The sequence below is a fragment of the Diospyros lotus genome, unplaced genomic scaffold, assembly GCF_014633365.1.
Source record: "Diospyros lotus cultivar Yz01 unplaced genomic scaffold, ASM1463336v1 superscaf1, whole genome shotgun sequence".
NCBI classification, from domain to species: domain Eukaryota; kingdom Viridiplantae; phylum Streptophyta; class Magnoliopsida; order Ericales; family Ebenaceae; genus Diospyros; species Diospyros lotus.
In genome coordinates, this window is record NW_026267104.1 from 6,117,562 (window position 1) to 6,139,514 (window position 21,953).

The window sequence follows — 21,953 nt, forward strand, 5'->3', positions numbered from 1 at the left end:
TTCAATTTCACATTTTCCATAGCTACGAAACATTGTGCTCTCAATCCCAAATGCTTCTGTATTGACTTTGAAGAGCAGAAGAACTGAAGAAGGAAGAACGGCTGCCCTCTCCTCCGTCTCTCACCGCGCCGGCTGCCGTCACCGTGGCTCGCTGGCTGTCTCAGTGGTCGCCCTCTCCGCCGTCTCTCACCGCGCCGGCTGCCCTCACCGCCGCTCGCTGCCTCTCTCAGCCGAAGCCTCTCGCCGTCACCCTCTCCGCCGTCTCTCATCGCGGCCCTCTTCACTGCCTCTGAAGCCTACCGCCGCCGCCGCACAGCCTCATCGGTAAAAGCTCGCCGCACAGTCTCTCTGCCCTCACCAATTAACGAGCCGACCCGAGCCCGGCTTGTTAATCCAATTAACGACCCGATCCCGAGCCGAGCCCACCTTCCAGGCTCGACTCGAGCTCGAGCCAGTGCTAAAATTAATCTAGCCGAGCCGATCTTAGGGAAGCTCGGCTCGATTGCAACCCTCTACAATTACATGGCTCTGAATCAGAGTCATCGCTGCCTAATACAAAGTCGGTTTGGTATTCATTAAGATGGCTCTGCATCAGAGTCATCGCTGCCTAATACAAAGTCGGTTTGGTATTCATTAAGCGCCTCTCTCTCTCTCTCTCTCTCTCTCCACAAGGGTTTCCTCATTGCTCTTTATCTCTCTCAGAAATGCTATTTTCTCGGATTGCGAGGCGCAGCTTGAACCGGTGTCGATGGCTATTCGTGTTTCGAGATGAGCATCAGCAAGTGGTCTCTTCCAGTCTGTTTCGCTCTCCGACCGATACTGAAAAGGTAATGGTGACAATCACCCGCTCTTGCACATTTTCTCAATTCGTGTTCGATCTTGTAGCCTATAGACATGTGAGACGTACAGAGAGTTGTGATTGGAAGAGCTATCTGAACTCCTAGTGGAGAGGAGAAGTTAATTCGTGTTGTGTCCGTAGGTTTAGTCGTTAACAAAGAGTAGCGTTCACGTAGGTGTGTTCGCGTGTGAATCTTTGTCACTGGTTTGATTTTGGATCAGGTGGATGGATTGGGTTCTGGATTTGTTTCTTGCTGATGCCTTTTGGTTGTAGAATCAGTGTTCTATCTGGAAGTAGGGATTGAGTCAATTGACATGTGTGGTATATGTAAAATTTATACAAACAAGCTGTAGTTACTGTTTCATTTATTTGAATTGTAGTGGTGACCGTGGAAGTGCTTATTGGAGGGCGAACCTTAAGAATTTTTGGTGCTTAGTATTTATTTTTTTAAGTGAACGTGGTTAAGTTTATTCGGATGGGTACTAAGGGGATGCCACTAATGCACAGAAGCAGAGGACGAAAGAACCACTAAAACCTGTACACAAGTTACTCCACGGGCTCCGTGACATCCAAAGATATGCTTAACGGGATCTCCCTTCAGCCCATAGGATTGCTACACAAAAAGATTGGTGTCTACTTTTTTAATTTAAACAATGAGCCTCAGATGCTTGCAAACATCCATGTTTGCAGTTGGACCATATGGTTTGCATGATCACTTTGGGGACTAAAATCTAAAGCCTTTCTTTTCCTTTTATAGCAATGAATATATGTAAAGAGGAGAAGCCTTAAAGTGGGCAAAACATCCACATTAAGAAACTAGAAGATCATTTAAGTTACAAAAAAAGGGGACATAGAAGACTCCACCTTCAATCAAGGGAAGAGGGATGGAGAATCAACAACAATGATCACAGGCATCCCACTAGGTGGTGAAGAGGAGTGAAGAATGTATCACGGACCAGTAGTTGGGGTACTAAGACGGGAGTATAGGCTGGTTATTAAGGCAGGAATACACAAGGGGAAGGCTGGGGTATTATTGTAATAAGGGATGGAAAGGTAGTTATTGACTATAATTCAAATTGTAATTGTAATTCAAATGTTGGCACCAAGGATTGGTATGTAAACCAACCTCCGCGGCCCTTAGAGGATATATTGGAAATACAACTGATTTGTTTCCTTTCTCAATTCTCTCTCTCTCTCTCTCTCTCTTTGTCTTTCTATTCTTCCTTCTCCCTTTCGGTTTATCAATTCCCACTTAATTCCTCATTGAATTGCGAGAGAATTCCCCTTGTCGGAATTAAATTCTGACAGAATGTAACTCTTTAAACAAAAACAGAACTCTATATGCCCTTGAAAGATCTCCCATTTCTCTCCTTCTCCCTTGAGAGTCCGCTGATTGATTATCGCACCATCTAGGCTAGGACAATCTTCACTTGGTACTTATAGAATGATTATGTTTTGAGTTGTGTCTTTGTCAAACCTTATCACCACATCACAATTAACAAAACCTCATTCTTATAGTTCTTACCAGTAAAGTAAGGTCCCTAGTATTCTTACATGGTGTTGCATGCTATATTTTGTTGTTGCCTTCATTAAAGCTTTTATCTCATGTGTGCTGATGTTGTTGTGCTTTGCTCTATATAAAGTTACCACTTAAGGTTTCTTTACCATGCTTTGTCTATGCCACTCTACGATGGAACAAGGGAAGACCTTGCTTTGTCACCACCTGAAGTATTTTGTACTGTACTAGTAAATGATTGGATTACATGTGATTCTAGTGGTGCATGCTCTTGAATCCACTAGAAAGAATTCAAATTTGAAACTGAGAAATATTATCAACTCTAGAATGAATCCTGGTTAGAAGTTGATTCTTTTTATTTATGATGTTCATACTGCTAATTCAATTATGTAATTATTGAGAGAACTGCAGTTTTCTGTCTCCAAGTTAATTTAACGAGTGGAACTATTTTAGTAGCAAGCATGTTCTGGGTATTTCTTTTAATTTTTTTCTTGAAAATTGTAGATTGTTTATACTGTACTTGTTATTGTCCTGGTGATTAGTAGGCTTTGGGTTGCAGAGAAAATTACTCCTGGGCTTCACATGCCATTCATGGATTTGGGCGTCGACCATACCATCAAAGCAGCTCAGTTGTTGAGGTAACCATAGGTTATCATTGTTGGTTTGTATCGCCAATCTTCTGTCATATTTTCCATAGCCAAATCATTGCGGTTTAGGGTTGTGTTGGGTTGCAACCACCATACAAATTTATCAGATCCCTTACATAGGTTGATCCTATGAATTTGAAACAAGGTTTAGTTGAATTGAATTTTAGCATGAGGGCTCCATGAGGTTCCAAAAGGTGAGAAAGATAAAAAAAAAAAATTGTAGATCCTGACAGCCATACTCAAAATTTCGGTTTGGTTTTTGAGTGTCAATAGCTTCATCATCATCAATTGCACCTTAAACTAACCAAGTTAGGGTTGGTGGCATGACATTGATTATGTCAATTGGCTTATAAAAGTCACATTGACAATATAAATCTGTGCAAAGAACAATGTGGCAAAATTTTACACCACATGCCCTTCTTGATGCAACCCTATAGTGCAGCATTGATGAGATAAAGTTCCAATACCATCTTTATATGGAAAGTTTCATGAGATGATAAATGAAGATAATAAATGTGGGTTAGGTGTCAAGAACCTCAAAGCCACCTTTATTTTATAATGTTCCATTTGCGAGTGAAACAGGTTTTGGCTTTTGAGGACTTTGAAAGCCATTTTTTTCTTGGTTATTGAGATAGAATATCTAAAAGGCATTTCCTACAAACCAATGCTGCAGCCATCTTTCAGTTTTATTGTTCATGCAATAATGATAATTTTACTAGGATACATTCAATGTTTAATCCTATATTGTGTACTCTTTCTTTTTTATTTCCAAATTTTTAAAGGACATTGTTGTTATTTTTTGTCCTGTTTTTGGGTAAACCATCCAAGATCATGTGAAAACTGAACTTGTAAACCATCCAAGATCATGTGAAAACTGAACTTTTGATATTGTAATATATTGTGTGGGAACAATTTACATTTTAGATTCTTAACAGCTTCACAATGGACTCCCTTCTGCATGCAATAAGCAACATCTTAAAATGGTCATTTTTTTCACCACCTTCACCATTTTGCAAGAAATTTGCAGGATTTAATCAAGACTCATTAATATGGACATAAGAGACCTTCATAAGACCAAAAATCTATTGTCAGAAATAGTTTTCTAATTGAATAATGCAGGTATCTCTTTATAAACCAAGTTAGTAGCTGTCTAGATTTCTAGTGAATGAACAAGTGAAATGTTTGAGATTCTGGTTGGTCTCTTCTGTTCCTTGAGATACCATTTTGCTGCTCCTTTGCTTTCTTTTCTCAATGCATTCTTACTAAGATATGTGCCCTCTTTATCATGATATATAATTTTTTCTTTCTCGTCCTATTCTTTTTATTTTCCTTTTTTCAGGAGCAACTGGATCCATTTTCACTTGTTGAAAATGAACTCACTGTTCTTGCTAATAGGTTGCGCGAAATGGTAATTGCTGAGGTATTCACTTGCTACTCTTCCATCTTTTCTTAGCTGGTTGCATTTCATCTGGAGCACCCTGTAAAGTCGAGCAATATTATGGTATGGGACTTACAGTATAATCATTGGATTTTATATTCTATAGGTCCCAAAACTTGCTTCAGCTGCAGAGTACTTCTTCAAGATGGGGGTGGAAGGAAAGAGATTCCGACCAACAGTAAGTTTTAACAGTGCCCAATTGAAGGTGTCCCGCTGTTGTTATTTTGGATATCTTTAATTCTCTTCTTTATCGCTAGTGGAAAGTTAGTTTTCAAAGTATTGCTATTACTTCACTTGCATAGTCTATATTCAATTTTATTCTTATTTTTATGCAGATTTTACTCTCAAACAGTTAAAATTAGGAATATCTGGGGATGTAAGTTTATCTATGGAATAACTCTGAAATTATGACTTCCGAAGAAATTATGAAGAAGTGAATTGCAGTTATTCCATTTCCTTGAGTATTATCTTCAAATGAGAAGTATTTTTGTAAAATTTGGGTGAGAGTATGAAAGAATTCACTGACAAAATTATTACTTGAATCTGAAGATGAGCTTATGTGGAGGTGTCTTGGTACATCTCTTGTTGTGCACAGATAGAAATATAAGAGCTGAGCAGGTAAATAAAGAAATATATAGAATTGCAACAATATAAGTTGGATTATCATGTGCTTTTATTTTAGCAATTCCTTCAATTTTAAGCTTAGGTTTCATGTTCCTTATAAAAGAGAAAATAGTCTTCCTTAACTTGTCAAGTAAATTGTACATGTGTCTTGCAAGGATTTAATTTCATGGACCAGTAGTCAATCTGTTTTTCCTTGTTATAGAAGTTGTCTTTCTGTCATCTCCTTTTAGTTTCTCAAGTTTGACCTTAAGATGCTACTGTCCATGTGCGTGTGGATTTATAGTTTCATAGGCTATGTTAATGTGTCAATTAACACTTTGTGGATAATTGTGAGCTTAAAGTCTACATAAGAAAAGTAATATTTGTCCACTGAAAGAAAGTTGAGCAATCCATTCAAGACTCAAAGAAAGGCACAGTGGGTTTGATTCCAACGTGGACTTATTGTCCATGCAGGTTTTATTGTTGATGGCAACAGCTTTGAATCTACCTATACCCAGACCAGCTGCTGATGACATGGTTGGTGATTTATCAACAGAACTACGCAGAAGACAACAGTGTATAGCCGAGATAACAGAAATGATCCATGTCAGTTTCCTTCTTTTTTTGGTTGGACTGCTGCTTCTCCCCCCCTTCATCTTTTATTTGTGTTCTTAAATTCATACATACATTCCTACAATTAATTATTATTGTTTTCCATACATGCATGCCTATGATTTTGTCCTAGGTTGCAAGGTTGGTTGTTTTGCCTTATATTTGCTTAGGCTTACCTTTAGGTTCTAAGTTTATGTCCAAGGTAGTTTGGGGCCAGGTTAGTGAGAAACTTGAGACAAAATTTGCTATATAGAATAGACAATCTCTCTTCAATGGAGACAGATTAAACTTAGAAGTACCCTAGCTAGTATTCCATCTCATCTAATGTCGATTTTGCTGGCCCTGCCTTGATAACTGATAACATGGAAAAGCTTCAGACTGTTATGAGGTATCGATAGTCCTATTGATTTTCTGCTGACGCTATCAAATACAATTACACACAGTTTTGCTTTGATCTCAGGGGATATGTTGCTCCTCTCAAGCTAACTTGTCCATTTCTTTCTATTAGGTGGCTAGCCTTCTTCATGATGATGTATTGGATGATGCAGATACAAGACGTGGGATTGGTTCATTAAACTTTGTGATGGGCAATAAGGTATTTAACTTTTTGTCTCAATATATCCTCCCCCCTCTTTTTTCTTTAACATTATGGTTCAATTAATCTGATCTATCAATGATAAGTGTTGTTGTTTGCATCGAGTGTAAGCCCTAGAAGAAACCAGTGAAGTCCATAGTATCAAGCGGCAGATTATTCTAAGTATAGTTATGTACTTATGTATGAGGGGTATAATAGGAAATGTGCAGTCTTTATTTCCCTTGTAATATCCGCACATAATGTCTATAAATAGAAGACTTAAGGCAGCTGTTTGATAGAGATCATTCATTCTAAATGTGTGAGTGCAGTGTGTGAGAGGAAAACTAGAAGAAAGACTTTGTAATCTCCATGATTGATTGTACTCGTGTGTGTGTGTGAGAGGGACTCTTGTGTACTGGTTTCATCACTTCTTTAGTAGATTTCTCTTGGATCTTGAAGGCTGGATGTAGGGCCGTTTACACGGTCTGAACCAAGATAAATTTGTGCGTCTTCTTGATTGGTTTGGTTGTTTCTTTCATTGTTTTAAAACTGTTTTCAATTCAATTTTTCATTTCTGTGTATTGGATTGATTTCGGGTGAGGGTGTGAATCATATTGGCATATGAATTGAGTGATCCTAAGAGCTCCTGTAGGCAAAATTTTATCTATTTTTTCTGTTTTCTCTGGGTTCTGTGAGTTTTCTCCAATTTTGTATGGGAATAGGTTTCTTTGCTAAAGCTTAGCACTATTGAAGTGTGTAATCATGCACATTCTTTCGGTAGTAATGTGATTTATGGCTTGCAATAGTTGCATATATCTATGTGTTATTCTTGTAGAGTTCATCTACTTTGAGGAAAGAACTCACAAAAAACTTAGTCTAATTCTTATTTTCCCTCTCATAATGCAGTTAGCAGTATTGGCTGGAGATTTCCTCCTTTCCAGAGCTTGTGTAGCCCTTGCCTCTTTGAAGAACACAGAAGTATGGCCATCTTCTTCTTAAAAGTCTTATTTTTGGATTATCCATCTTCAAGACTTCAAAGTTCCTTCTGCATGAACTTTCAAATTTGGCTTGACATCTTTGCTGATGTTTTCAGTAAATCCATGTTTTGATAACCCATTTTATGATTACTATACAGGCATGACCTCATGGATTTTCTGGCATATAGATTTAACTGGTGTACTAGGGTTAAGATAATGCAGTACTGCAAAATAGTAACTTCTTTTATTCTGTTTTCCATGTAGAAGTATGTCCATGCTTAAAGCATCAATTAATCCAATGTTCAAATTTGATTATTCTAGCTAGTGACTCAATCCATTTCTTAAAATCGTAAATGTGCTTCTGTAGGTTGTATCATTATTGGCAAGAGTGGTAGAGCATCTTGTTACGGGTGAGACCATGCAAATGACTACTACATCTGAGCAGCGTTGTAGGTATACTGCTCCACTGCTGGTGCCAATTTTATGCTTCATTGGCTACATCGTTATATACCATTAGATCTTAGATGCAAACACATTTGTAAGGAAATAGTACAGTTTCTAGTTGAAGGGTAATAAGCTTTTCACTCAAACTGCCAAGGACATAATGGCTGGCAATTCACATTGGATTCTAATTTCCTGGTGGAAGTGTTTTTGTCTCATTGATATTGTCTTCAATGCTCTCTTTCTATGCATTCTTTTTACTTGGTACAAAAGAAAATACTAGTAATCTTTCTCATGTGTGGGATCTGTTTTTTCATATTACTAGTTTTGATGTAAACCATGCAGAAGAATACCTGGGTGGTTGTCAGGCAGATTTATATTAAACTATATTGCTTATTCTGAAACAACTAAATGGTGGTCTGATGCATAGCGCCAATTCTGCTATTTTCTTTTATTACTATGGTACACTAAATTACTGCTTTACATCTTCTCTATCTTTGAAAATGACTCTCAACCAGCCCCCAACAAACCCATCTATAGCCAACCATGCACAGGCACTAGGCAAATATCTCTATTTTCTTTTAGTATTATCTGGGTAATAATGTCCAATACTAACTTGTCTCTTCTTCTTGTTGACTTCACATAAAAACAGTGAGCTTAGGACTCTTCTTCCTAAAATTTTTATAACATGAAAATTGCAATGTAAATCCTCCTATGCAAGGTACACAACATTCTTTAAATTGTGTAATGATAGGTAGGCTTGTGTAGATCATTCTATTAGAATTAATGTACAGTGGTTATAAATGTTAATGCATATTTTATTTTAGTAATCAAACAGTTGAGAATCATCTTCACTACCACAAGCCTCAATCCCACCAGGTAGGAAATCTAACATCAAATGAATTGCAAGTATTCTTGAACTAAATCATGTATAAACACATTTCTATTGGCATTGGGACCCATAAGAATAGAGAAGAAGGATCCAGGTGGGGACAGTGCCCCCACTAAACTTTCTCTTGCTTCCCTTCTCTCCATTGAGTTGTGATAGCGATGAACCCCTTCTGCTGGTTGCTAGCAATCCACATAGCAGTTGTTAAAGAAGTTCCATTCCACTTGGTTCCTCTCCAACTATGACAATGTTTTTGATTTCTGGTACTTGTATGGTTCCAAAATATAACTCTTCACTGTATTTCTAGTTGGAAGGTTAAACAAAGGTTGGATACCATTTGATTAAGTCCAAAATCAATGGTCTACCAAAAAAGTAGGATACTCATGTAAAATAATCATGCTGATAAATCCTTCCTTAACTTAGTTTGATGAAGGTGATGGTAGTTCATACACTTTTGATTTGCTTATTTGCTTCTTAACCAAAATTTGTTGCCTTATATTATTCGTTGTCTGTTTAGGACCATTTAATGTGTTGGAAGTGGTTTGTCCCATTTTTACTACGGCCAACAAATTTTATTTATTTATTTTTTGTGAGGATAGTTACATTTTGCATTATCCTCTCTCCCTACTCGTATCTTCTTAAAAATAATTTCATACATCAGAGATTTGTTTTCTTACTAAGATGGCTGGAGTAGGAGTGGAAGTCTCTGATAAGGACTTAATTAAATTTTCACTTAGTGAAACACTTAGTGAGTCCATGGAAGGTGTAAAATCAGCGCCAGTTTCAGGTGATGGGCTACTACCACTTGCCTCCATTTCTTCCCTATAATTAAAATTAATTAACAATCAAATCACATACCCATACGAATTAAACAATAAATATAAGCAGGAAAGAACATTAATATATATATATATATATAGGTAAATAGCATTTGACTGTTAGAAGTTAAACTTATTTTTTTTTATAGTTATGGGAAGTTATGGTCGGTTATTGGGAGTTATGTCAGTTTTTCCTGTAGTTGTTGTCTAGGAAGATCTATATATATAGGATGTATCTCTTTTGTTGATGAATGAAAAAGAGAGGGAACTTGCTTTGCATTGTAAAACCTGTTCCAAATTGCTTTGTCCAGACTTTTCTTCTCTCTTTCTCTTTGTCTTCTCTTATTCTTTGTCATACAATCTCCATCATTGTGGTATCAAAGCAAGGATCAACGGCATCAGTGAAAAGTTTTGTTCCATTTCAGTATCCTATTCTAAGGATAATTTGTCTATCCAGTTGAAGGCAATTCTTGGATCTCAAGGTGCTTGGGAGATTGTTGATAAAGGATACACGGAGGTTGAAGATGAGACAACGTAGAATAGGAAAAAGGATGTGTTTGAGAAGAATAGGAAAAAGGACCAGCGTGCCCTTTCAATCATCGATCAATGTTTGGATGATGTTATGTTTGTGAAGGTGGCCAATGCAACGACCTCAAATGAAGCATGGGAACTTCTTCAAAAGTCTTGCAAAGGAGTGGATAAAGTGAATGAAGTTCACCTCCAAACACTTAGAGGTGAATTTGAAGCACTTTGGATGAAAGAGTCGGAACATGTTTCTGATTATTTTTCAAGAGTACAAACCATAGTCAACCAAATGAAGAGAAATGGTGAAGAATTGCCAGAGGTACAAGTTGTGGAGAAAATTCTGCACTTTCTAGATCCTAAGTTTGAGCATGTTGTCGTGGTGACTGAAGAGTCCAAAGATTTGGACACCATGACTATTGAACGAGTGAGTGGGTCTTTACAAGCCCACAAACAAAGATTGAACACCATGACTATTGAACAAGTGAGTGGGTCTTTACAAGCCCACGGACAAAGATTGAACACCATGACTATTGTCGTGGCGACTGAAGAGTCCAAAGATTTGGACACCAGAACAAGTGAGTGGGTTTGTACAAGCCCACGAACAAAGATTGAATAAGGGCAAACAAGAGTTTGTGGAGCATGTCCTTCAAGCAAAATTCTCTCTTAAAGGCAAGGGAGAAGGACAACAAAAAGGAGGAGTTCATAGAGGTTGCGGACGAGGTCATGGAAGAGCACAAGGATCACATAGGAGTTGTGGTCCATTAGAAAATGAAGAAAAGGGCCAAAGTTTTAGAGGCCGTGGATGTGGAAAATGAGGAGACTACTTTGGAAAAAGAGCAAGTCGCAGGTGGAATGTTATAATTGCCACAAATATGGCCATTATGCCTGGGAGTGTTGTAGTCCAACTAGTGATGTAAAAGAGGAAGAGAAGACTAATTTTATAGAGAAAAAAGAAGAGATAGAGGGGTCCACCTTATTATTAGTACTCAAGAAAGAAGAACAAGAAGACAGTAGTACTTGGTACCTAGACAATGGAGCTAGTAATCACATGTATGGAGAGAAGAAAATGTTTGTGATGCTTGATGAATATGCGGGAGGAGATATCCAAAATACAAATTAAAGGTAAAGGCTCCGTACTAATTTGCTTAAGAAATGGTGGTCATAAACTTATTCTTGATGTTTATTATGTGCCAAAATTAAAGAGTAATATTCTTAGTTTGGGACAATTCTTAGAAAAAGGCTACAAAATCCATATGAAAAATTTTAACCTTTGGCTAAGAGATTAGAATGCTAATTTGCTTGCTAGGTGTCTGTGACAAGAAACAAAATGTTCCTATTAACACTCCAGATCGATTCACCAAGATGTCTCAAGGTTTTTGTGAAAAATTCATCTTGGCTTTGGCACATGAGCTTTGGCCATTTGAATTTTGGAGGACTTAAAAGAATTGGGAGACAACAAGATGGTAATAGGTTTACCCTTTACTGATCATCCAGAGCAATTATGTGAGCATGTCTTGTTGGCAAATAGGCTAGAAAGAGTTTTCCCAAGGAATCGTTTTCAAGATCAGTCGAACCACTCCAACTTGTACATGTTGATATATGTGGGCCCATCAATCCGCCTTCACTTCGTAAAAGCAGCTATTTCTTGCTTTTTATTGATGACTTTAGTAGGAAGTCTTCAGTGTATTTTCTAACAAGAAAATCTAAAGCTTTTGGGGCGTTTAAAAATTTTAAAGTTCTTGTTGAGAAAGAGTCTGGGTATGAGATTAAAGCTTTGAGAACTGATAGAGGGGGAGAATTTACTTCAACTAAGTTTAATACTTTTTGTGAGAAGCATAGCATTCGACGACCTTTGACAGTGCCTAGGTCACCACAACAGAATGGTGTGGTTGAAAGAAAAAACAGGACAATTCTTAACATGGCCCAGAGCATGCCAAGAAGCAAAGGAATGCCTATGGCCCTAAGGAGTTTTGGGCAGAAGCAGTTTCAAGTTTCGATGTCTGCTTGGAATGATCCAAAGGAATTAAGTTTAAGAGAGGGGGTGTTAGAAATTAAACTTAATTTTTTTTAGAATTATGGTCAGTTTTATAGTTATGGGAAGTTATGGTCGGTTATTGGAAGTTATGTCAGTTTTTCCTGTATTTGTTGTGTAGGAAGATCTATATATATAGGATGTATCTCATATGTTGATGAATGAAAAAAGAGAGAACTTTGTTTTGTAAAACCTGTTCCAAATTGCTCTGTCCAGATTTTTCTTCTCTCTTTCTCTTTGTCTTCTCTTATTCTTTGTCATACAATCTCCAACAACCGTTTAGATATAGACAGCAGTTGATATATAACCCCTTCCTCAATAATTCATATATAAAAAAACAAGCAATTATGAGTTGCTAAACAGAACCAAGTTCAGAAAAAAATTAGCAGAACCAAACATAAATGCAAAGAATTGGGTTTCTAATTTGCATTGTGACACACCCTAAAAACTCAGCATTAAGGCAAACACAATCAATTGAAAGCAACAGAATAACAATGTACTTTAGAATGTCATGATTTTAGTTGTAAATGGAAGTAAAAAGACATCTCCATTTTCCTCTCTTCTCTGTTTTTTACATCCCAAAATTTTATGTTTATTTTAGTTGTCTGCATTGTTTACTTACAAGTGATGAGGATTACCAAGACAGAGAGATAACAATACTAAACTGTGAATAATTCCTGAATCTTACTATGTTACCAGTGGATGTGATGAAGGAGAGGAGTGAAGAATGAATGATAGTAAATCTTACTGGGAGTAGAGAGTCTCCTCTATCACCTATCTAGAAAGAAAACCAGTGATGTTGAGAGAGATGTTGTCGATCTGAGGCAATGGTTAGTAGTTGAGAGGGATGTGAGTTTGATATCTGTAGGTGTGGTGCAATTGAGAAAGTGAGAAAAATTCAGAGAGTTGAATTTAGTGTGTATTCCTTTATAGTCTAGGCTGTTAAGAGTGGTTGAATATTGATCTTTTATTTGGCTATAAGATTTGAGCGAGAGTGTAGATTAAGAAAGCGTAAACAATAATGTAGTTATGACGCTTAAACTCTGCGTATTTACAGTTGTTCCCAAGCCTAGACAAAGGAGCATGGTTGCATTGGTAGCTGATAGCTAGCTTAGAACTTATCGGATCAAACATCCAGAATTCTAAACAGATCTCTAAGGCCAATTTTGTTGCATGACCCATAATGATGAGTACTAAAACACCAATATGTGCAAATACGAGCACAAAAGAGATGTAGATCTTACGATGGATGTTTAGTGATACAAGAAAAGATGCAACTAGAAATGAGGTTATCTGTAATAAGTTTGGAGTGACTCCTATTGAAAATAAGATACATGTGGCATAATTAAGATGGTTTGGTCATGTGAGAAGAAGATCAATAGAACTCTCATGAGGAGAGTGGATAGAATGGAATAAGTATTTAACAAAAGAGGGAAAGGAAGACCAAGAAAAACCTGCCGTGGAACTCTTGGTATGATATTTATAAGGGCCATATGGAAAATATGGCCATATATAGAAATGTTTGGTGACCTAGAATTCATGCTGAACCCACTTAGTGGGATTAAGGCTTGTTTTGTTGTGTTGTAGCTATGGATCTTACTTCGAAGTTATTATCAAGTTATAGCTGGCTCAAGAGGATGGTTGCAGTAGGAAGGTGATAGCTGATTTGGCTTATCTGATGCTGTTATTTTGTTTCTATATGTAATTCAGTTTGATGTAATCTTACTTTTTAATTTTGATGGTACTTTGGCTTCTTCAAACTCTTGTCTAAATTATATTTATAATATTGTACTTAATTTGTTGCAGCATGGAATATTATTTGCAAAAGACATACTATAAGACAGCGTCGTTGATTTCAAACAGCTGCAAGGCAATTGCACTTCTTGCAGGGCAAACGACAGAAGTTTCAATGTTGGCTTATGAATATGGAAAAAATCTGGTGAGGAAAATTGTTTTTGATGTAAATTCCATTTGTTATTTACAATAAAGATTATTGTTATTGGTCTTTGTGCATTGGATTGAGTATATTCTTTGAAGTCCAGTCGGAAGTACTCTTTCTTTTTTCTTTGCTCAAAGAAATGATTAAGGCTTGATATGGCTATTGATAGAAATGATTGGCGAGCTAGAATTTAAGTACCCGACCCCACCTAGTGGGATTAAAGATTGATATGTTTTTGCAGTAAAAATAAAAAAAGAAGATAACAGAAATTTCTCTCATATTTTCTGCCCTACAATTACAAATATGACTAGTTAACCCAATGACATTCTCTGGTATTGAGAGCTAGAAAGATATCACTCTAATAAAAGTGTTTGTTGCCATTCATAGAAAGATATATCTTTTCTTTTTTACTGCATGCATATGAAGCGTCCTTTTGTCTATGGTTCCCAAAACTGTTTAGTGGTTCTTGAAGTAGATAAAACAATAAACAATAACAACATACTGATAGGACCCTTGTTAGTCACATGTTCCAGCAAAGAAATAGGAGGGAAGAAGCAGCGGGCAGAATAGGATATTGGGAGAGGGGGAAAGTGACAAAAACAGTTGAAGGGCAAAAAGGGTAAGAGCAGCCAAGGGAGCATGGCTGATAGCTGAGGCCGTTGGAGGGGAGTGTCACTGGATAACAAACTATAAATAAGAGAGGCTAGGAGAATATTGGGGGGGGATTGTTCTTGTATTGAGTCTTAGGGAGAGTTAAGGGCCTCTCGAACGCCCTGGGTTGCTTTTGTTCTTGGATGGAAAGTCTGATAACTATTGATATTTGATTGTTGTTAGGATTTCTATCGGGGTTCCTATCAATTTGGTATCAGAGCATTTCGATCCTAATGGTGAACTTGACTGATCTAGTCGGTGATTTGGAGATGAGGGTGGAAGGCATTCAACTGGAAGATGATGCCATGAGGAGTGCATTTCAAACGATGGAGAGACACCTAGTGAACCTGCTAGAGCAGTTCGCGAGGATGCGAGCAAGATGGGAAGAACAGGAGCGGGCGAGCAAGAGCAAGGGGAAGGACGGAGATCGGCCATCGAAGTTCACCTAGGATTCCAAGGTGATGCTTGGAGTTGGAGTGGGCCGAGGGGTGACAAAGGTAGAGAAATGGGAGTCCGCGACTCTAGGTTTCGAAGGAGGGGCCATTTTGTGGTCCCAGTGGGAGCGAAGGAGACGAAGAGAGATTCGTGTGGATAAGAAAGCAAACTTGAAAGACGAAGCCGTAGGGCGTCGCGATCGCGTCTCTGCTCAAGCAATGACGAAGAAGGGGAAGGCGAAGAAGAAAAAGCCGGTGACTAGACAACCACAAGGTGACGGCAAAAGCGTTAAGAAGAAACGCACGAAGAAGAAGAAGCTTCAGAAATACCAAGCTCCAGTCCCAACCAAAGACACCGCGATGCCAATTTAGTCCGATTTAGACGCCGATGATGGTTCCTCCTCCGATGAGACCAACCTCGAGAAGATCCAGAAACTTCTCGAGCCCTACACCAAGTACTAGCGAATTAACTTCCTGGTCGGCGCCGCCGTGCCCGACGCTTTCCTCTTCACTCGCTTCCGTGATGCCGTGGATCGCGACATATCTCGTCGCAAGCTCGTCGTCTACGGCCTCGCGGGGGACATGACTCGAGAAACCTTAGTCTCTGCTTTCGAGTCATACGACGAGATTGAGGACTGCAAAGTCATCTTCGACCGGGTCATGGGCAAGACCAAGGGCTACAGCTTCGTCCAGTTCAAGACGAGACGGGAAGCGGCCAAGGCATTGAAGCAGCCGAGGAAGAAGATCGGGAATCTGATGTCAAGGACGGCGGATCTAGTAACGTCCAAGGAGGGCATCTTACCGATGGTTGGGGCGCCATTTGCTTCTGATCTTAAAAATCTGGGCCAGCAAAAATATGAAAAAGATGGTAATTTGGTGGAGTCTCACCTTGAGGACAAGTGAGTTTCATGGGCGGAAGTAATGATAGGACCCTTGTTAGTCACATGTACCAGCAAAGAAATTGGAGGGAAGAAGCAGGGGGCAGAATAGGATATTGGGAGAGGGGGAAAGTGACAAAAACAGTTGAAGGGCAAAAAGGGGAAGAGCAGCCAAGGGAGCATGGCTGATAGCTGAGGCCGTTGGAGGGGAGTGTCGCTGGATAACAAACTATAAATAAGAGAGGCTAGGAGAATATTGGGGGGGGGGGGGGGGGGGGATTGTTCTTGTATTGAGTCTTAGGGAGAGTTAAGGGCCTCTCGAACGTTCTGGGTTGCTTTTGTTCTTGGCTGGAAAGTCTGATAGCTATTGATATTTGATTGTTGTTTGGATTTCTATCTGGATTCCTATCACATACCAAGCCTTTATCCTACTAGTTCCTGAAATAGATAAATTAAAAAAAAATGTGTTTGTGAACTAGGTTTGGAAACTGTTTTCAGAGAATTGATCACAAAAGACTATTTTTTTATGGGAAAAAAACAAAAATATTAGTTTCAAGAAATAACGGGAATATGTTTTCACCATTTCCACTTATCCAAACAAAAAAAGCATTCACCATTGCCAAAAATTGTTTTCTATTTGTCAAACAAACTTTGTCTGCCATTGGTAGGGAGAAGATAGGGATTTTGGGAACGACTAATGGTATATATTAGTCCTACATACCATGAATGGTAGACTATCCTTCCAGCTGAGGTTCATTATTGACTATTAGATTGAATTAGCAAATATAAAGGAGGATGACAGCTACATGAAAACAAAGGTTTTTTCGAAGTAAAGAACACAGGGACCTCTAGGTTTCATATTATTTGTCAGGTAATACTTTTTCCATTTATGCCTTGCTGGGTATGCGGACAACTTTGATTGGCTTGCTGCTGAAATAACTTTAGTTCTAATTCTTGGAAAACAAATTGATGTTTACCTCCCCTAAACTTATTATCCTATAAGATACCATTTGAACTGACTGCTTTTCTTCTTTTGTCCTCATTCCTACCCAGGGTTTGGCATATCAGTTGATAGACGATGTTCTTGATTTCACAGGCACATCAACTTCCCTTGGAAAGGGCTCTTTGTCCGACATCCATCATGTAAGCAATCTTTCCATCTGTTATTGCTTTGTTAAGATGTTAATCTCCTAAAGATTGAAAACTGTATGAGTTGTGTCCTTCACATTTTGAAAAACTCTCATTCACTATATCATGGAGCCGACCCTTCTTAGTGGGCTTATGATTGTTGTTATCATATCTTATTTACTATAAAATTTTCTACAGTGTAGCTTATTCAAGCTACATTGTTCAAATGCTTGCAGTTTGTATTTTTTTTCCTCCTTGTGGAAGAAAAACTGTAGAAGCTCATGGAAGGATAAAATGAATCATATCTTAAATAGTTTTTTTTGGAATGGCGTGAAATTTTCTCCGATTGCATCCCCTCATATTTGATTAGCTCTTTGTCGTAGATGACTTTTTTCAAGAACATAAATTTTTGGAGTTGTACATGGTGCCTTGTGGGAAAATACCTGTATTCGACAGGCTGCTGAGCTGATAGCCTTCTGTCTGGGTTGTACCCAAAATAACTAATCAGCAGATAGAGGTGGATAGAAATATAGTGAATTGAGTTTAGCTGAGCTTGGATAGTTCTAGCTCTTCTAGGATCTTAAATTGATTTTTGGGCTCAGCTGGGCTTCACTTTTAAAGGTGACAGTTTTTGAGCTTGGCTCAGCATGTAAAGAACATGTCATGTGAGCTTGTTGGTCGATCTTAATTGCTGGTGACTTGCTTGCAATAGTGTGTTATGTCAGAGAGGCAATACCAGTTTTTGTTTAACTGCAACCCCTTAATTAACTCCATGTAAAGAGCACTCCTTTTATATAAAATTTATCCGTTTTTGGCTACATTCAGAAGCATGTTCTTTGCAAAAATTTTAGCCTTAGCTCACCGACCATGCTTATCAAAGCATATAGCTGCATGAACTTGGTTTACTTTTCTGCTGGCTGAACTTAAGGGTGGTAGTTATTTGATATTCAAATAGAAACAAGGTACTCATAGCTGACTTAGCTCTTTTAAAAGGCACAGGGACATGCTTAAACATACCACAACTTGATTTTGTAGATTGGTATTTATACTGCCAAGACTTAATGGCACGGGTCTAAAACATGGAAATTTCCTCCGTGTAACCAAAGGTGAAACGGCATGCATTGGCAAGGGAATTTGTTCATTGGCAGTCCTTTTAGAAATCTATACCTTGGGATTTATTGCATGTGTGATTACTTGATTCTTCTGGCATAGGAGATAGGGAATTACACTTGACCCCTACACTATGCTGGTTTTAAGTGCCTAATTCTAATGTCCTGAGATGGGGAAATTCCTGAGTGCAGTGATACAAAAATGTGAGAATTAGCTTCATGTTGACTTACCCTTATTTGTGAAACCTTGTTAAAGTATCTCTTGTATTTTTGTTTCCTCTTTTATTTTTTAATCTTATTTTATTTTCCCTCTACTTGTTGGTGGAACAGTTTGTTTTACCAACATGCGTCCTATCGCCTATGCATATGCAGGGCAACTGGTAGTTTCTTTTCCTTTGCATTTACCTGGTCACTGTTTTACCGACAGTTTGTTTTGGCGCGTCTTTTATATGCCATCAGTTTATATATCAGATATTCAGGGTGATTTTCTTGACACATTCAACCTGGTGGGAAGGGAGAAAGTTGAGTCAGAGTCACATAACATATTGTCCAGCTGTTTCTCTAATATTTCATATGTAACTTATTGTCTAGTTGTTATGGTTGTCATATTAGTTCATATTTTGTTTTTCTTCAAGAGTTTGATAGATGATCTGTACTTTACCCCATCTGTTGTATTATCTTATATTTCTGTACTGTACTTCTGTTCACTGGGGGGGCAATGTGTGACCAAAATGGTTCTTCAATTGCAAGCCATCTTCGATCTATATAAATTTTCAGAGGTACTGCTGAGGGTTTTTAATTGAACTATTTGGTACGTATTGATGCGGTCGTGAGATCTGCAATCCTGATCCTGGGAGATGGTTCCCTCTACCCCCCAAGGAAAAAAAAACTTCCAAGGGTGTGGGCAGATGGTGGACCACATGCATTTAGTGGCTGTTTGTTTTCTCCTTTTTCTTTTGCAAATCCAATTAGAGCCTATTATTTGGTTGGACATGGGAAGCACAAAGACTTCATTTTTGGTGACCTATCCTCATACCAACATGTATCTGACACAAATGGACTACATATGCTGAGATAAGTATTAGGCATTTCAAATGACGTTTTGTAATTTATTATTATTATTATTATTATTTTGTTTTTGGAGACTTGGACACATGATGGACATGCATGCCCATGGACTTGAGGCAGCAAATAAACGTACGAGTTGGAAATGCCCAAGGACACAACTAGATTTTAGTAATGTTTTTAGAATGTTTTCAGGGAATAAGAAGCGTAGTTGCTTTTACAAAAATGGTTACTTTTCTTTTATATGTTGAATATTGTTATATTATCATTATTATGAATTTGAGATTATTTTTATGTTGGATTTAATGTATTTTTCCTTATGTATGTATACTATTATAGATTGAACAATATCGTCGTTATATTGGATTCATGGTATTTTTTTTTTAAAATATGTTTTCATGATTTTTTGTTATTTCTACCATATAGAAACTAGTACTAGCCATAGGGGCAGAGCTACATCTTCATGAGGGTGGGCAATTGTGCCCCCCCCCCCCCCCCCCCCCCCCAACTGCTAAAATTGCCCTTCATTTTTGTGCATAAATTACTATGTTCTATAACATTTGCCTCCCATGAAATAAAAAAGATGGAGGGCAATTAAGTAATGCCAATTAAGATGAGAGAAAGAAGAAAAATAAAATAAAATAAAAAAATTAGTGTGTTATAAAAAAATATTAGTATATAGACTTAGCCTTCTGCTCCCCTGACCCAAGATCCTGACTCCGCCACTGATTAGTCACATGTTTCTTGTTTATGTCAAAATGTACTTTGATAGTCCGATGCTTGATTGCTTGTGCACTCATTATAATTTTTTTTTTTATTTATGTTAATGATTAGCTGGTTTTTGTGCAGTTGTGTGATATGTTGACAAGCAGTATTTTGAATGATTGTGATGTCATTAGCTTTAAATATTTTTTCAAACTTAAAACATATGGTGTGTGCATGGTACACAGATATCTTCTGCATATGAACCTTTAGTTTATCACGTCCTATTCTCTAGCATTTATTCATTTTCATGTAATTCATATTTGGTAGGGTGTCTGCTGATTATATTTCCATGAGTAGATGGCCTGGGGATAAATACACCTGGAACTTCAGATTTACAAGTCAAAATTAAAATTCCTTTGCAGGGAATTGTAACAGCTCCAATATTATATGCCATGGAGGAATTCCCACAATTACATGCAGTTGTTGATCGGGGATTTGACAACCCAGCAGATGTAGATCTCGTAAGTTTCTGCATACTACACTTTTCTTGCAAGATCTATGCACAGTTGTTTCTTGTCGAGTCCATTCTTGTTTGGCTGGGATTGAGATTTGAAATGCCATGAGGTGTGTTCTGAACCCCTGTGGAATATAAAGAGGGGTATGAAGCTTGAAGTCAATATGAAATTCTTAAGAGTGTTTTATTTATTTACAATAACAATCCCAAACCTTAATCTCACTAGTTGGGTTTGGTTATATGGATTCATGGAGATATAGTATAGCATATAAGTTATCATACTTGCCTATCCATCATTTGAGTCTCCCAACAGTTTTTCCAACAATTTGACTTATTGATGAATATGCAAGCTTGCGTTTCATGAATGTTTGAGTAATAGCAATGAGATTTCCCAATATCATGCTATGAAATAGCTAGGATTTCCAGAAGAAGATGCCATTCTTTGATGAGAAATACAAAGAAATATTGAAAATTCGAGTGCCTAGAGCTGAAGCAGCTATTTTTGAAGTAACAGAAAGAAAAGCAACAACTAGAGTTGTAGAGTCGAGTCAGAAAGAGGATTCCTCTCTTGTTTCTCCCATTCAAAACTGTGCATGAGATGCATTCAAAACCATGCATGAGATTTTCATCTCTCGTGGCTCCTAAGTGATAAAAGAAAGAAGAACTCATCTTCTGTCTTTTTTTATTTTCTTCCTCGTGCATATATAAGGCTGAATCCATTTGATTTCTGAAAAGGATTATTAACTTTTTGAGGAATCCTTCATCAGTGGTGGTGAATGACTTATTTTTTATTATATCTTATGCCATTTCTAAAGAGTTTCTCCCAAGTTTTATTTGGTTTTCCTCTCCCTATTTGAAGTCTCTTATTTATCAATATATTTTTTGATAAGCAAAAATATTTTATTATTTGATTGGTAACACATATCTAGGAAAAATGGTTCAGTGGAAGTCCAATGTGTTGAGGATCAAGCGATTGCTTGTTACTACATGACATGAGAGTGCAGATTGGCCACAGACTTCTTGTTTGCCCGCGCTTGGTATATTTAATTATGAAGTGGCTGTTGTCTGTGCAATCTTTTTATGTTGGCATCATGAGATGGACTTCGATTAGTACCACCCTGTAATTAACACTAATGAGAGTGCAAATACAGGCTCTCGACTACCTTGGGAAGAGCCGGGGAATACAAAAAACAAGAGAGCTGGCGGCAAAACACGCCAGCCTTGCCGCAGCTGCAATTGACTCTCTTCCTGAGAGTGACGATGAGGACGTGCAAAGATCAAGACGGGCTCTCGTGGATCTAACTCAAAGGGTCATTACAAGAATGAAGTAGAGTGGCAGCATTAATTTATGCCGCGACAATTTCATTGTTTTAAATAGTTATTTCCATTCATTTCCTCCATTAATGTGTTTGTAAGGTTTAGAGTCATTTAACATATCTTATTCTCTTCCAAATTTTTTCATTTTAATCTTCAAATAGGAGTCATGGCAGCAACAACTCGTTAAAACTTGCAATGGTGTAAGTGTAAACCCTGGGATAAATGTTATTTCTACATCTGAGATGAATAAAATATACCTGGGTCTTAGTTGAGCCACTTCACTTTGTTGTTGGGATTCCCAGA

At 37.8% G+C, this 21,953-nt stretch overlaps 1 protein-coding gene across 9 annotated transcripts; it reads left to right on the top strand.

Annotated features, from left to right (window-relative positions):
- The first annotated feature begins 30 nt into the window (after positions 1 to 30).
- On the top strand, positions 31 to 21,926 carry LOC127792984 (solanesyl-diphosphate synthase 1, mitochondrial). Of its 9 annotated transcripts, none has more exons than XM_052323698.1 (13): positions 31 to 324; positions 703 to 827; positions 2,900 to 2,992; positions 4,341 to 4,421; positions 4,546 to 4,617; positions 5,517 to 5,648; positions 6,163 to 6,249; positions 7,135 to 7,206; positions 7,573 to 7,658; positions 13,717 to 13,849; positions 16,866 to 16,955; positions 20,242 to 20,340; positions 21,485 to 21,926. In XM_052323698.1, exons 2-13 carry the CDS (start codon positions 705 to 707, stop codon positions 21,662 to 21,664), a joined length of 1,248 nt encoding a protein of 415 aa, XP_052179658.1. In that variant the 5' UTR covers positions 31 to 324; positions 703 to 704; the 3' UTR covers positions 21,665 to 21,926. The 9 variants fall into 9 exon arrangements, with proteins under 9 accessions (XP_052179658.1, XP_052179659.1, XP_052179653.1 ...); XM_052323699.1 differs by having other exon boundaries at positions 2,914 to 2,992; XM_052323693.1 differs by lacking the exon at positions 31 to 324 and adding an exon at positions 508 to 568.
- Positions 21,927 to 21,953: the final 27 nt, after the last annotated feature.